Source organism: Protopterus annectens, chromosome 1.part0 (assembly GCF_019279795.1).
Source record: "Protopterus annectens isolate FY-2018-M chromosome 1.part0, PAN1.0, whole genome shotgun sequence".
Taxonomy (NCBI): domain Eukaryota; kingdom Metazoa; phylum Chordata; order Ceratodontiformes; family Protopteridae; genus Protopterus; species Protopterus annectens.
This window is the reverse complement of record NC_056725.1, coordinates 1,714,560,435-1,714,578,261: the sequence shown is the minus strand read 5'-3', so window position 1 is coordinate 1,714,578,261 and position 17,827 is coordinate 1,714,560,435. Positions and strand designations below refer to the sequence as shown.

The 17,827-nt window shown below is 36.4% G+C and overlaps 1 protein-coding gene across 1 annotated transcript in view; it reads right to left on the bottom strand.

The window, feature by feature from the left end:
• Positions 1-2,181: 2,181 nt before the first annotated feature.
• The window catches only part of GRM1 (glutamate metabotropic receptor 1), a 3,392,621-nt gene continuing 3,376,975 nt past the window's right edge, over positions 2,182-17,827 (bottom strand). The window contains exon 9 of the mRNA XM_044068819.1: positions 2,182-4,457. Within this exon, the coding sequence (XP_043924754.1) occupies positions 3,644-4,457 (814 nt within the window). The 3' untranslated portion in view covers positions 2,182-3,643. The remainder of the gene's footprint in view (positions 4,458-17,827) is intronic.

Below are 17,827 nucleotides of genomic sequence, written 5' to 3'. Positions count from 1 at the left end.
TGTTTTTTTTTTCTATGATACAGAATTGGAATTGCCTAGACACAGTAAGACCTTGCTGAGTGTAATTATGGTGGCTGCCCTAAAAAGAAATTACTAGAAAATGGAAATCAAGGTCTAAACCAACTTTACTAGAAGAAGTGAATATAGTAACAAAGATAAAACAACTGGAATTGGGATCTTTAGAAAAGGGTAGGAGCAAATTACATAGGAAAAATGGGAACTGTGGGAACAATACATGCAGTGGAGGAATGAGGTTTAAAAGAAGGCAGGATATGAATGACCTGTGTAATGTTTGACTGATGTACATTGACTGGATTGATTATAAGTGATTTATAATGTTTGTAACTACAGTTATGCCAATATGGTTTATGATGTATAATGTTTGAAACTAAAATTATGTCAATATGGTTTGTTTTCATTTATATAAATGTATGATTGCCTATTCCATACGGGATAATCTTATAAAGATGTTTCTCTTTTAAAAAATAGTCTCTTACACCTAGAGAATAGATTCTTCTTCTCCTTTAAACTCAGACCCTCAGTCCTTACTTTCAATAGGAAAATGGATTACAGCACGAGTCCCTTTAAGTTTCACCATAGGATCCAGAAAAACAAGCTCTTCGATTCTTTGAATGTATATAACAAGTCTATGAAATTATGACATATAGCATCTTCAAAGATCACCTTTGATTATTTATGTTAGGTGCAAGCTCCCGCACTGATATTTATAGCTCTTTTACATGTGTAAAGCCCCATAGATTTTCTGATGAAATGTTAACTCTTAAGACTTTTTATTGAAATATAAGTTCTGGTTTAAGAGGATTACGCAAGACCCTCCCAATGCAAAAGAAAGTGATTCAAAAAGAAAAAAAGTGAAGTTAATTAATGCACTGTCTTCTTCACATCCATGACAGGAAAGCTAATGGAATCTTTTATCTTATTATACTTGTAGTAGACCAAGACTAGTAGGTGAGTAGGCCAGGAGTAATAGGTGAGTAGACCAGGAGTAGTAGGTGAGTAGGCCAGGAGTAATAGGTGCAAACCTCAGCCAACCACCCCACTGATGGAAAAACTATCTATGCCATTACTGATACCCATTTTTCAAATCAAGCTGGGAATAGTCTGCTTAACAAGTTCATTATAGACATGATAAAGGAAGATAGTCCCGATTTGAGCAGCCTCCTGTACTATATCAATCTGTTTAGCAGCACCTTAGCTAAAGTACATAACATGCCCAACAGTCAAGGCTGTATTCTGGGAATATGGATGAAGGTGCTCATGGTATATTTTCTAAAAGTGATTCTAAAGCAGATTGTACCAGTCTCAAAACCTTTAGAGGATTTAGAAGATTTTTTTACAAAGGTTATTTTCTAAAATCCATAACATCTGACCTGCATGCAGAATATGAACCTCCAAAAGAACAAGAGCTTAAAACCACAAGACGTCAGTTCTCCATGACTGTGTAAAATGGAGAATGACAATTAGAAGTTACCGAATGTGCTTATTTAAAGGAGTTTTTTTTTTAACATAGTATGATGTCACCTACACAAGTTATTGTAATTTGCAGGTTGTGCACCCTTTTATTTATTTTCTCCAAGCTGGCATGACTTTGGAGCTGGAATCAATATGCATGTGGAGTCATCTGGGATATATTCCATTACTGTAAGGAATGAGAGGAATGGTTTCCTATCAACAAATCAGTTCCATCATTTATTTTTGTTCATTTATATAATTCCATTTTCTGAATTCTACATTTTATGAGTTTCATTTTGTTAACATATATTTTAAATAAAACAATTTCCATAATTAAGTTATTTGTCTTTGCTGTTATATACAAGCATGCTCTTGTAAACAGTATGCAATAATTTAACAATATTAACCTTTTACTTTGAAACAACTGTTGAAATACTAAATTGATTGTACAACATGCTGTTCACAAATCATGTTAATTATCTGTGTACTCTGAAGTTATTTTGTGATTTGATGTACTGTGCATACACATATGATGTTTTATGTAAACTTTATAAATTGTGAATCTACTTAGAAATGTAATTTCTTCATTACTGCTATAAAGGTGCAATTGGTCCAGTGGGGCTAAGTTGATAATGAAAATAACATAATTTAATCATGCTGATATTGCTTGTGCTACCAGATACTCCTGAAAAAGAAACCCATAACTGCTATGAATAAAAAATATTTATTTTACAACATTTGATAGTTTCACAAAAAGGCAGGTTTAGACCCAAGTATTTAACTGGTCCCAAAAATGAAAGCACTTTACAAGACATAATGAATTGTGTTGCTAAGCACACAGTAAACATTGTTTTATAAATTGTAGTTTTCACATATTTCTATATCAGTTATAGTATACCCATACTTTTCAAGTTTAAACACTGAGAAACTAAGCTACTCATATAACCTGAAGTCATTTCCTATAGTTTTGCATACTGATAGTAGGTTACATTGCAGTAATTAGACTTAAGTCTAACAAATAATGTTTCATTACTCCAAACAACTATAAATATGATAAATACTGTACCATTTCTATATTTCAGTTTAATACTGGCTCATACAAAATACTTCCTGGATACCAAATTGTTGTTCATATTTTACTAACCTTCGTTGTCACAAAACATTTGTTGAGTACTTCATTAGCAATGTACTTTAACATCATAAAATATTTTCAAGGTCATTTTGTTATATATTTTGCCCTGTAAAGGTTACAGCACAAATCTATGTGTATGTGTAAAACATCCTAGCATGAAATACAAACTTTAATTTATTTAAATTCATTGCAGTATGGTACAGTGTCATATAAAACATAGCAACATAAACTACTAATTACATTTTATAAGACATCTTTCTGAAGCAGACCTTTGCAATTACAATTCACATAAACTGCCTTGAACCTGAAATAATTATATTGGCCATAAAACAATGCAGCCATTATTATATGGTATCTGGTTAAACAACAGCAAGCTTCCACCATATGCTATTTATACATTTTCAAAGATATTTTTCAGTTATTTTATAAATTTGGCAATTCATTTGGCACCTCTCACTTTCATTTTCTGTCAGTGCTGCTATAGTTTTGCTTCAGCTTTCGAAATCCCCTCATCACATTTCACCAGAAATATTTAGACAATTTCTTAAATCTGCTGATTCTGTTATATACCGAAATGGTTGCTTTCCCATTTTATCTTAACGCCTTTACTTTTAAGCAACTGGCTTTTACCTTTGTTATACTGCTTAAAATGTTGCAAAATATATTGCAGTTATATAGAGAATTATAACAACCCTCTTCTTCCCCTTTTCAGATTTTGAAAAATCAAATAAAACCTTTTGTTCACTTACACAGGAAAATACTGCACTGACTTTGTGCTTCAGTCCCATTACGTGTTGTAACATATAATACTGTACTAATTTTGTGCTTCATTCTTGTTTGTTTTAGCATACAGAAAATGTCTTACATTAATAAATATAACTAATCATGGGAGTCCCCTGAATAACATAGAGTTAAGTTTCTGGAAGTAAGACGTTTATTCTTGTATGCACTCCTTTTCCCCCATCTTTTGATATTGCCAGATGTAAAACTATGTGTAAGGACTAGTCACAAGAGTGGTCCTTTTCAGCTCCCTTAGTTTCACAGGGTAGATGAGGATTGTTTGTAGTCCCTCAGAATCACTGATGCATATGTTACGTTTGGTGGTGTGCACAGTACTGACTCAGATGCAGGAGAGCTTGGCACAGAGCTGCCAGAAGCCACAGAATCTCGAAAAGGGGATGGTGGTGTCAATGCTGGGGAGTCTTCCAGAGTCAGTTTACTCTGACCCAATTCTTCCTGGTTCTCTGTGCTGTCATACATGTAACCTCTAATGAGATTGTATCGTTCACTGTCATCTTCCTCAGTGGGAGAAACAGGCTCCTCACTAAAGGTGGACATCTGAAGAGGAAGCACTTGCTGCTGCAGAACATGAGGCTGATGATACATTGGCATCATTCCATTTCCTGGGCCTGAAATCACAGCATTAAGATCAGGTACATTTACTGAAAACTTGCTGACAACACCATGCAGCTGATCAATAATTGATCTCTGAGCTGTAGCAGACTTTTGCATCTGGTCTGATAAGTACAGATGAGATTCATCCATATCATGCAGTGACTGCCCCCCTGTGATTCTGCGGACTGTCATTGATGGACTGTCAGGACTGTGGTATCGCATGGTGTCAGTTTCATCTTCTTCTGTAACATTATAGAGTGTCTTGGTGCTAATGTCAGAAAACGTTAGACTCTTTGACTGGCTCTGATAACTCTTTGTCAGTGGTTTGATGACTGCTGTTTGGTTTGAGGCTCCCTCCTTGCCTTTAACATGGACAGATAACCTGTGCCACATGTGCTGTCCTTTTGGTGGCTGTCTTCCTCCTGGTTCAGACCACGACACAGACTTTCCATTAGAACTGAGAAAGGAATAACAATGGATGTTTAGAAAACAGATAACCACACAAACTATCACACACAAATTCAAATAAGTTTGATAAACATTTTCACATAAATTATTTATTCAAGTATGAAATAAAATTGCAATTTCATAGGAAATCATACTTGAAAGTAACACCATAGCCAGGAGAGAAAGTAAAAGCCCTTCTAAACCAATTACTAACAAATTTAACTTTTGCAGGCACAAAGCAAATCATGTTTGAAATTAGTACCTTTCCTGGGCAGGTTCTGAATTAAGTATTAACTAACATAAATCTGGCACACACAAAGGTATTCTATAATGCCAGTGTACACTAAATTGTAATCCTTTTGGTAAAATACTTAACTTTAGCTTTTAAGATGTAAATATAATACAATAATAAATGGATGCAATGTGTGCTCAAGGCATACAAAATTACACTAGACTCTGAGACTCAAGTATAAATCTTGTAGATATAACAAATACTTTTTCAGACTTATGGCTATTCTGTTTCAGTTTAAAATCCAAATATTAGTATTTGTTTGCTTTTTAACCATTTGTTTGGCCTTTTCATACTGCCCAGACTTGTTATGATGTCGTTGCGCGAGAACAACAGCACAAACCAATTCATAACCTATTAGGTATCCATCAAAAGAGAATAGTCTGCACCTGGTTAGGCAACCTCTTCATTCTTGTTATATACAGTAACAATTTCAGGGCCTTCTTTGCCCGAGCCTAGTAGTGCTGCTGCGATTGATTTTACTGCTGTCTTACGTCATACAGTGAAATCATTGGCTTTTTAACTTACTAACTTGCTGACTGCACGTCTTGTGGATGCATTGCTGAAATTAGCACTTTTGTTTTACTGATTTGTGTTACTGACTTTATATAACATTGCACTGTTGTGCCTTGCTGGCATTGTACTGTTCTTCCTTTTGATTTCCTGACTGTAGTAGTATTAAGTTTAAACAGTGGACAGCAAGAGGTTCTGGGTTCGATCCTCGGCTGGGGTGCCTTCTGTCGGAGTCTGCATGTCCTGCTCTGGTTTCCTCCCACATCCCAAAGACATGCTGCAGGTGGATTGGACACTCTGGTGGCCCTAGTAAAGTGGTGTGTGTGTGCCTTCTGTGGAAGGTTACTGGCTGGCAACTCGACACTGTAAAACTCCACAGAAGAAGAAGAAGAAGTAGTATTAAGTTTAAATATTACTTTAGTATTGCGGCTTGCTGCTTTGGTACTGTTGTTCACTGCTGGTGACATTTAAGAAAATAGTGCAGTGGTGTCTGCTATTGATAAGAGGTATATGAAAATAACTTAACATCTTAGTCGACCATTGGACTTTTTGATTATTGGGGTTACATTTCTACTTGTTACTGACTACTGCACTGTTACAGCATTTAAGGCTGTTTCTCTGCCCTAGTGCCTTACAGAGTACTAGGTTACCTATGTGATATAGTTTTTGTTACTTGGCTGACTGATATAGTGATACTGTACTAAAACTATTTGCTTTAGAGTTAGTACACTTGTAACTATATCCGAGTCTGTAGCTATTATAGCTACGGCAGCTGGATTTACTGTGTTAAATTATCCATTGCAAATTGTTTTACTAGTTAGGTAGAAAGCATATTAGCCTACTGGGTAAAACTGTTCGATTTAATTTTGCCATTTGTTACTGATTCCCTTATTGACCCTACATATTTCTGTTACTTTTATGTTTCTTTCTGTTTGCATTTGTGAATACTACAGTAGTTACAGCTAATACTATTTTAGTTTTTAACCATATCTCATATAAATACCTTTTTCTAGTCTAGTCAATTATCTCCATCTGTGTACCAATAGTAAATTATTAAGCTTTTCTGCTTTGTGTATCCCTTCACCTACAATAACCAATTTGGAATCTCAATCAAGTTTTGCATTCCACAGCCAGACCAATAATAATGGGGTACATTGTGCGTCAAACCCTTCTTTCACTGTAAAATTGCTATTAGGCAATGTGAGTGAATACCATCCACAAGGTTGGTGTAGCTATGACTTAGAAAATGTGCTAGGTTTTGAGAAGTTATATCATTGAAACCAATTAATTAATGTCTTGTAACTTTGATCAAAAAACAATGGCAGGAAAAGAGTTTTTTAGGAGTGAATAATATTGTTTGCAAACAATGCCCTTCATAATCACTGAGTCCTATTTGATCTTCACGTCAGACAATGGAGCCAGTCACTGTGTAGATACAATTGACATACATCTCAACCCAGCCCAAACTACTGCCACTAAGAATAAAGAAACAGGAAAGGTTATGAACTGGTTATGAACTGGATCTTCTGAGATAATTAGCAGCAGAAAAATAAAAAAAAAGAAAATGAATGTTGCATGCTTTAGTACGCTGCATGATGCTAAAAGAGAAAATAGTCAGGTGAGGGAATTATGTTCCCTTTCAATATCAGCAGTTTATAAATCTCCTGTGTAACCACTTGCCACAGAATCACAAAAGAACAGCTGCTAATTATCTAACCAAGTAATATAACTGATAATCAGTGTACCACTTGACACAGAATCACAAAAGAACAGCTGCTAATTATCTAACCAAGTAATATAACTGATAATCAGTGATGTACACAGCAGCACAGAGGAAGGACGGGAAGGGCATAACATTTCAAAAGAGGTAGTTGATGCTTCTTACACTAGACAAAATATGCATCATCTCATTCTGTGATTTATTATATCATTCAGATAAAGACAATGGTGGAGTCTGACATGAATACAGAACCCATGGCAGAGTGTGCTGCTTACTCTAAGTTACATCATCATGTAAACTTTCTGTTGATTTCTCAAAAGACTTAACTGCCTGGGTGCGTTCCTAGATTAACCACGCCCAAGAGCAAGTTATATTTGAATGTATATACCCAAGTCCATTATACAAAGACCCAGAATCATCCATTGTGCACCCCCCATCCCTGTCCCCCCCACCAACACCGAAGCAGATACTTACAGGGAATTCTGTTTTTAACAGAGTTTTTATTAACAATATATTCACATACGAAATACTCCAACAAACAGAACACATAAAAGAAAAAAAAACACTTCTTAAATCATTAACTTTGGTCAAACACTATACATATTTGTAGCAAAACCATTCCTTAATTTCATTAACCAACATACCCTCTTTAGATTGCAGAGGTCTCCAAATATATTTTCTCCCCTGAGCTTCTTCTATTGATTTCATATACATAAGCCAAGGGAGCCATTTTATGACATGTTTCTGTTTTATTTCTGTTAAATCCCTCTACTCTGCTTCCCTCATCTCCTGAGCCATCTAAATTACCATCTATATTTTCAGGAATTCCTTTAATTTTAGTGATGGCTTTTTTCATTGCAACCACAATGGTCCACTGCAAATGATTCATGTCATGCCCTTCAACTCCTCATATCTCTTCCTAACACCATCAAAGATTACCAGCTCTGTTCTCAGATATGGCTCTCAACATCAGATCAATCTCCCTCTTGCAATCTTGCAACACCTAGCAATACCAAAAAATATGATTGCAACCCCCCCCCCCAATCACATCAACATTCCTCACTTACCCCTGCAAATATTCTTTAAAGTCTATCAGAAGTATAAAAATATTTATGGAGACACTTCCAAGCACACTTTTAAACTTCTAAATTTCCTTAGCTTTGTCATCTTCCAAGTCAACTCCTATATCCAATCCCATCTCTCTTCTCTTATATCCTCTTTCACTGTGCAGACCATTCCTTACTCATATTTTTCATTTTCCTTACTTGCCTCTCACCTACAAAGCGATACAATCTGGAAATCAGCCCTTTCACCTCCACATCTCCATTTCCATTTATGATTTCAACCACCCATTTAATTGAACTTGGTCACTCCTCTTGTGGCAATCTCCCCCAGTGCAGCTTACCTATTTGGTTTTGCATAGTATAGTAACAGATAAATAACCTTCCTTCTCATCGCTATTCATTTCCTTGGCAAAAATTCTATGTAGATTCACTTCATTAATCCCACATACTTGCATCTTATCTTCATTGATTTATATCCAGAGCAGTTCCCAAACCTTCTCAGTAACGTCTGTAACTCTGCATAATCTTCCCCGGGATTTGATATGGTGCACCCACTTCAAAACTTTACTAAAAACCACCTAAAAACATGCTGGCTATGCCCTTGCAACTCCCACTCTAATATCACCCACCCCATCCAACCACTACCTTTTTTTTCACCCCACTAACTACCTTGATTATAGCAAGCTCAGATGTTCATAAGCCTAGTACTTATTATACAGCAGAAACTTCTTATTGTAACATTTGTTAATGTCTGTTATGTACTTCGCAGATAAAAATTCTAGTTGTCTACTGATGTACTATGTTCTTCATCTGTAAATATGTTTGTAATTAATTGCTATGTTAATCAAATTGTTAATCGCTATGTAATCCAACTTAACTACTGTCTGTTTATTTTAACTGTGGAGCTTTTCTCCCCGGGCCTCTGCTGAAAATGAACCTACGTCTAGTCGAACACTCCCGGTCAACAAATTTAAATAAATAAAAAGAATGTCATCTGCATATAAAGTGACTTTGAACTCCAGATTACCCCAACTATATCCTCTCATGGTTGGCTCTATATTCACTGTGGCTAAGGGTTCTGTGTAAATTTCACATAACAAAAGAGCACCCATGATTTGTGCCACTAGTTCACTGAAAACTGCTAGAAAGCTCAGCCCTTACCTTATCTTGTCCTTCAGATTCTTCATGTAATTGCACTAGCAATTTAGAAAACCTTTCCTGAAAGTTTATATGAACAAGAATCTTAAACAATAATACCCACTTCACTTTATCAAAAGCCTTCTCAGCTTCCGGTGCCATTAACTGACACTTCTTTTTTACTTTCCTATGTATCCTGCAATATCCTCAATACCCTGTTGATATTATCAAATGTTTTCCTCTCTGTAATAAAACCTAACTGATTCTCATATAGTATTTGAGGGAAATAACTGTCATGCCTATTTGTCAGAGCCATCATGAACATTTTATACTCATGGTTTAATATAGTAATATGGCTATATGATACCAGCTCTCCTAGGTTCTTATATTCCTTTGGAAGTACTATTATTATTATTATTATTCTGTTCTGTCATGATGGTTGAGGGAGAGAACCATCACAAATCTGTCTGAAAAGATTTTCCCACACTCTAGCTATTGTTTTTCTCCACTCTACAAATCTCTACTGAGACACCATCATTTACCAGGGATTTTCCACTTTTTTGCTTATTCATTACCAGCATAATTTCCTCAGAAGTAATTCTAGCTGTTAATCCATCAGTCACTCCCTCTGTTGCTGCTGCAACTGTATCCTTACCAAGGCCTGTCTAACCTCCTTACACCTCATCTCACCTTTCCAGAATGTAGATTCTCATAGAATAACACAAACTCCCATTTTATTTGTCTACATTTTCCATTACTTGTTCTCCTTCAATCATTCTCAGTTTCCATATTTCCTGCACCACCCTCTGTTGTCTGAACTTTGCCACTAATACTGTCAGTGGTACTGGGATCAACACTGAATATACTCCGTGATAATACTTCACACCATTACCCTTCTATACTCCACCCCCTGCCATTCCATTCTACACTGCAATAACTCAATTTTTTCATCTGGCATCTTTCCTTTTTACTGCAACAACCTGACTTTCTCACTTCTCTTTTTCTCTCTTCTTATTTATCTTAATCCAATCATCTGTCAATCTCTTTAAAATGCCTTTAGCTTGATCCCAACCCTGTGGTTTGATTTACCTCATATTGTCTAGTTCTTTTTGAATCAGTTCCCTCGCCACAAGGTTAAATACTTGTTTTTTTCTACAAAAACGCAGGGAATCTCCAGTCTCTGCACCATGCTTCATCTTCCTAACATAATATCTAATTTCACCCTGGCATTATTGGAGTGTAGTAAAAGGGCAATATCAATTTGTGTCACAATATTTCTATTTTCTATTTTAAGTGATACCTGCCCAGCCTTGACCAGCAATGTCATTTAGCACTAAAATACATACAGCCACACTGCCTATGCTGACTACTAACCTCCCAGCATCCACCAACCCAGTGACCCTAATTTTTTAAGAACTCTTTCCCTTCTGGTCAGTTTAACTTTCCTCAGTCTCCCTGTGGAATCCCCAAAATTAATTATAAAATTCAAATCCATTGCCATTATTTAAACCTCCTCTTGGAATCAAAACATCATAAATAAAATGTTTTATCCAGTTTAAACTAGCCCCAGGGGATGAAGACTGATGTCACTGTCAGCCACCCCCCCGAATATTTACCTTTCCTTGTGGCAAGACACTCCTCCTCATCAATTACCATCCCCCCTCTTGAGGCATCACGTAGAATCACATTCCTGTTTGCTAACAAAATTATACCTTTCCTTTTAAATCTCTTATAACTTGATATAGTTAACACAGGAAAAACATTCCTGTTCAATTTCATTTATTGCTCTGCCCCTGCATTTCCTGCAGAGCTAAAAAATGCGGTTTATCCCCTTTTATAAAAATGAACATCACATTTCCTTTAATTGGTTTGTTAGCCCATGTGCATTCCAGATGATGTGTCTAAGTGCCATATAACAATTTTTTTTCAACAATTATTTCTCTGAACTTCCACCCTCTAACCCACTTTTTTTATCAAAAAGGAGTACCTCTCCCTGGTTATGTAAAACTACTATCTTAAATTACTGATTGCATATATTTTACATTAGGTTTTTTCTTTCACTTCTCACTCTTATGAACAAAATCTCTTTCCCTTCCATCCAATATCTTACTCTAATACTCTTGTTTTCTTTTTCTCCAACATGTTACTAAACATATTAACCATAAAACACAAACATAGATATCAACTATGTACAACTGTATAGATGAAAAAAAAATCTTTCAAGGAGGGAACAAAAAATTCCTTAATTAGATTGCAGGTTGATTGCTTGTCTTCCCCCACTTCTCAGCAGGTGTGGCAAATGAGCCACAGACACTTTTTAAACCAAGTCCTTCATATCATCTATGACCTGCTCTTCTCCTCAGACTAAACCAATAACAAAGTACTAAAAAGATTTTAAACTCTTTCAATCTGTTTTCTGTTATTAACGCGCACTCAAACTAATTTCAAACACAAATTTTCTACAATAATCAATAAAATAAAGAACCAGCAGAAAAAAAGAAAAACTATAAGCAACATTACTTCCCAGTTGTTAAGTTCAACTTTTGTCTGGCAAATATATAATTTCCCCCAATATATAGAACTACCGCATTCAGTTATAAATAGAAGCATCCCCATAGCAGGATAGACCAACATTTGCATGTTCCTTCCCGATTTTGTTCACATTGTTTTTTGCCTTTATGGCTCATTTCCATCACCTCTGTTTTCTTATGAATACAAACTTCCCAAACCAGGAAACTCTGAAAGCAATTATTCAACAATATATAAAAAAGAATACTTTACAGAATGTAACTTTATCCTTCTTCTTCCATAAACAGCAATAAAAGCATTACCATCAACGGAAATGTCCCAGTCCCCAAATAATGCTCAAGGCCATCCAAAAAACAGATTCCCCACAGCAGCTCTTGTTGTTTGTACAGCCAAATGGAGAGCTTTCGTTTCCAATGGAGATGTGTCTTTTTTTTAAATAATGCAAAAAGTCCTTGACCTCACTCAGCAACCTGTTCCTGAGACCTCTGCAACCACTGTCCCTTCAGAGCAGTTCCCCACAACAGTCCTTTCTTATTTTCCATTACATCACATCCCATTGATTCCAGGAGCTGATATCCATCTTGTGGATCCATAAACACTTTAATACCACCTAGAAGCAGCAGTTTCAATACTGCTGGATACAGCTATCTATATCTCACCCTCTTTAACTTATTACAGCTGTGTAGCACCTCCAGAAGTGCCTGCAATTACAGCCTACTGACACCTCTAGGCATCAAATATTACTTGTTTATATTTGCATGAATAATTCCAAAACAGTGCTACATACAAAGTATTAAAATATTTCATCTTAAAGCTTACACAATGGCAATCACAACTCTATTAATATTTAACCTCAGTCTAGTACATGTCAATATAAATTAACTGCTGTTTAAATAATATTTATTTATATTGTCATAAATGTCATGTTATTCTAAATATCGGCAAACAAGTAGCCCAGACTAAACTGCTTAGTCTCATATAAAAACTCTAAACAAAGCCCTACTGACAGCATATGTTTAACTTGAGTGGTTGCTGAGATATCTTAAGTTGTTCAGAAAATATTATAAACTTAATAGTTACTGGGTTTACTATGAATTATAAAATTGTATAAAGTTATAGTTTTATAAATTATAGTTTAAGTTTAAGACCTAGAACCTAAAGAATCTTACCACTATAAACAGAGATTGTGCTGAAGAGGTTGCCATTTACACTTATTTAGTATCCCGTATGACTCTAGGTATAGGAGCATTTGTTTGAAATGTGAGGACATAATTAGATTCCATCAAAAAGCTTAGGCTCTGCTCATTGTAAGTTATAGTGCAAAATTCTAGAACTCGATTGGAGGGAATGAGCCAATGTGCAAAAATGCTCTACTGAGATAAAGGCAGATCTTTTCTTCCTAGTAGCTGCAGAATAATCTTGTTTGAGAAATACACTCACTCCAGAATAGTCCATCATGGGGAATTAGTTTAAGGAAATATTAAATATGTCAAAAATTTAATTTAGAGTGTGACATAAAAAAATACCAAGGCAGGCTAGTGTCTCTATAGCACCAGGTGTTGCTATGGTGCCTGTGAAAAGCAGTTGAAAACAAAGCTAACAAAGCATTATCAGTGTATGTTTAAACCTTATATTTAGATTTACAACCTATGAGGTGTTATTCCTGGCAGTCAAGAATTCAGAGACTTTGCCAAGAAATCATATTTTTGGTGTTTGATAGGTATGTAGAGTCATTCTGAGTCTCTGTATTTTTGAAATACATGCTCTCATATAAGGACCTGTTTCACCTGAGTTTGCAATTTTCAGTCATGCCCTGTTGACAAAATTTATTTTTGTTTATTTAAAAGCAACTTGGATGGCATGAAATAAAGCCATTAGCAGATAATTATTCTAATCAACCCAGTCTTCTTCATGTTGACATCTTGACACAAGTAGAAAAACTGTGGAAAGTTCATCCTTATAATGGGTCTGTCTTCATTTGTACTTGTGTCTTGTGGTTTAAAAAAAAAAAAAAAAATATATATATATATATATATATATATATATATATACATACACACACACACACACACACACACACACACACACACACACACACACACACACACACCTCTCTCTCTCTCTCTCTATATATATATATATATATATATATATATATATATATATATATATATATATATATATATGTATAGACACACACACACACACACACACACACACACACACACACACATATATATATATATATATATATATATATATATATATATATATATAAATTATTTCTGTAACTCTATCTCTGTTCAGTCCAATTTGGCCTGAATATGCCATAGGTTTATGGTTTGCAGATTAGAAAGAAAATTTGTTTCATTTTTCAATCCACATGTTTCCAGGGTAATTTTGTTTTCGGTGTAATGAACCCTCAGCATGTTTTGGTCAATCATTTGCATATCGGCCCTTTGCCAAGTTGAAGATTCATGAAGTAATTCTATATATGTATATATATATATATATATATATATATATATATATATATATATATATATATATGTATATACACACACATATCTATCTATATATATAAAAATATATGGGTCCACTTCTGTTTGTCGAAAACACACTTTTTCCACAAACAGAAGATCGAACCCACTTAAGCGAAAGTGCACTACATCGACAGTGCACTTTCACATAAGCTGATTTACCAAAGTGCATTACAGTGGGGATAAGGAAATATATCCTTTTCCCCACTTTAGTACGATCTTAGAGTTAGTATATTTAAGTAGGGGAGGCATGGGGGGGGCACAGCCCCTCACATGGGGGTGCAGGTGGGCTTGCCCCCCTGCAAAATAGTGTTTAAAGTAGTTTGTTTTGAATCAGCTTTTGCAAAAGTGCAATTTCAATGTAGTGCACTTTCGCTTAAGTGGGTTTCTACGTTTCTTGTTCGAGATAGTGAAATTTCGATCAAATAACGTAGACCCATATATATATATATATATATATATATATACTTATATATATATATATATATATATATATATATATATATATATATATATATATATATAAAATGAGACCACAATAAATCATTTCAAAACTTTTCTCACCTTTAATGTGACCTATAACCTGTACAATTCAATTGAAAAACAAACAAATCTGTTAGGGGAAAAAATATAAAAAATGTACCATATGCTGGTTGTATAAGTGCGCATACCCTTAAACTAATACTTTGTTGAATTACCTTTTGATTTAATTACAACATTCATTCTTCTTAGGTACACACCAGACATAAATTAAAAAGATGCTGATTAACCCAAATAAAGTTCAGCTTTCCTAGTAGGATTTTCCTGACACTTACTCAATTGCCTGCAACAGCAAAAGCCGTGGTTCACAGAGAGCTTGCAAAGCATCAAAGGGATCTCATTGTTGAAAGGTATCAGTCAGGAGAAGGGTAAAAAAAATTTCCACAGCATTGGCTATCATAGGTTCATAGGATCATAGGTAGGTACTAGACTATTGGCCCTAGGGCCTTTACAAACCTAGCCAAAAAGATATCCTGGCTTTCGCCACCCAAGAAAATTATTTACCTGTGCCCCTGTTGAGCAGAGCCACAGAAGTGATCCCTGGGGTGAATTTCCTATTTCCCATCCAATCATCAAGATTTTTCTTGAAGAGTGCTAATGAGGAGCTTTGTTTGATATAGATAGGTAGTTTGTTCCAGAGTATTGGAAGTCTCTGGGACAGGAATCTATCCCTCCAGCATGTTCTGTTTATTGTGGTGACAAGATTTAGGTCCCTAGATTTTGTAGCTCAGAGGGATTGGGATTTCATTAAGTGGAGCATGTCCAACAGCTTTGGGTTTGACATAGCTTTGTATGTTTGGCAGAGATCGCCTCTGAGTAGGCGATATGCTACGGACTAAAGCTGGAGTTTTTTGAGATAGTCTGTGTAGGGCATCTGTTTGAGGCCGATAATCCTCTTTGTCAGATAGTTCTGCAGCCTTTCCAGTTGTTGTAGATGTCTTTTGCAGTACATACCAAAAGGGGCTTTGTACTCTATAATGGGTCTAATGAGTGACGAGTAGAGGGGAACAATTACCTTTTTTTTCCTGGATGAGAAACCTTTTGTGCTGAGGTGTGCCATGTAGAAGGATTTCCTGACTACTGTGGTGATGTGATTATCAAAGGAGACACAACTGTCCACCTATGTCCCAAGGTCTCTTATCACACTTTTGATGTTAAGTAGACTACTGCCTATGTGGTAGTTCATGGGTACAGAGTTTTTACCAAAAGGAATGACAGTGCACTTTTTGGCATTGAGCTTGAGGCCATGGCTTTGACACCAGACATCTGTCTCGGTGAGGCCCTTTTGTAAGATGTCCACATTGTTAGGAGTTTCAATTATGGCTCCTAGTTTGCAGTCATCTGCAAACTTCGTTAGCCAAAGACCTTCTGTGTTAACCTGTACTTCAAAGAAGTAGATACCAAACAGGAGAGAACCCAGGACTGAACCCTGTAGTACTCCACTTGTCACTGGTCTGAAGTCGGATTTGGAGTCTGCTACTTTCACAGTGTGGGTTCTGTCAGTGAGCCAGTTGCCAACCCATCTTGTGACATAGGGATTTATACCTAGTTTAATGAGTTTATCTATAATTCCAGAGTGAGGGATGGTGTCGAAAGCCTTGGCGAGATCTAGATAGGCTATGTGAACCATCTTACCCTCATCTACGGCTTTGGTGACCGCTTCAAAGAAGTCTATCAGGTTTAGGAGACATCACCTGCCTTTTACAAACCCGAACTGGGTGGGGTCCAGAGTTTGGAGATTATCAATGTCTTTGTTTATAAGTTCCATGATGATATGTTCCATGGCCTTGCAGACCAGGCTTGTCAGGCTAGTGGGGTGGTAGTTCCCAGGGTCTGTGGTGATCCCCTTTTGTGGAGTGGGATAACCGTTGCTATGCACCATTCAGTGGGCACAAAGCCTGAGGTGAGACTATGATTGAACATGGTACTTAGGTGTGGTGCCAGTTCATTCTGTAGTTCATGTAGAACGCAGCCTGGGATGTTGTCAGGTCCCATGGATGCTGTGTTCTTGGCTTTGGAGAGTGTGGTTTTTACCTGTGCAGCCGTGATTACAGGAACTTTGCATTCTTCCGGTATAGAGATGGGCCCTTTAGGGGGTGAGAGGGGTGTAAAGTTAGCAATGAACCTATCTGTCAGGATGTTGGCAATATCAGTTGGTTCTGTATATTTAGTGTCATTGTGCTATAACTCAGAAGAGATCTGAGTGTTGCCATTGAGATTCTTGACATAGCTATGGAATGCTTTGTGGTTGTCTTTAGAAACAGTGGCGATTTTGTTTTCATAACTAGGTTGGAGGATTTTATGAGGGATCTCAGCTTCTTACTCAGGCTGACCAGGTAGTTCCTCCAATCATGGGATTTTACTCTTTTTTGGAGCAGTTTCTTTCTTCAGTTGTAGAGTTTGTTTATGGCAGGGGACCACCAGATTGGCTTCCTTTTTTGGGAGGATAGCATCTTGGTTCTGTTAGGGAAAGCATGATCTATGCACTTGTGTAAGTGCCTATAAAGTGTATTTGTGTAGGATTCATCAGTCGTACCTCTATTGTCCATCTGCATGGATGTCATGAAGTTTGCCACATCTGTATGAAGTTGGCTTTGAAGAAGTTTTTTATGGTGGATTCCCTAATGGCAGGTGGGTTACGATGTGGATGTCTAGGGTGATTAGCTTGTGGTCGGATCTGACCAACGAGAAATTGACCTCTGGTGTGGAACACCAGTCGCCCATGTTGTTAATGACCAGGTCTAGGATATTGCTCCCCCTGGTGGGGGTGTGGATAAGTTGATCCAAGGCATTGGAATTTATGAGTTCCAGCAAACGTTGAGCAAAAGAGTTGGTACATGAGTAGTTTTCCCAGTTAATGGTGGGGTAGTTGAAATTGCCCATTATTAGGGTGTTAGGCTGTACCCTAATATTTATGGAACACAGTGAAGACAGTCATTAAAAAGTGGAAAAAATATGGGACAACAGTGACATGGCAAAGAACTGGACGTCCCTCCAAAATTGATGAAAAGACAAGACAAAAATTGGTCAGGGAGGCTGCCAAGAGAC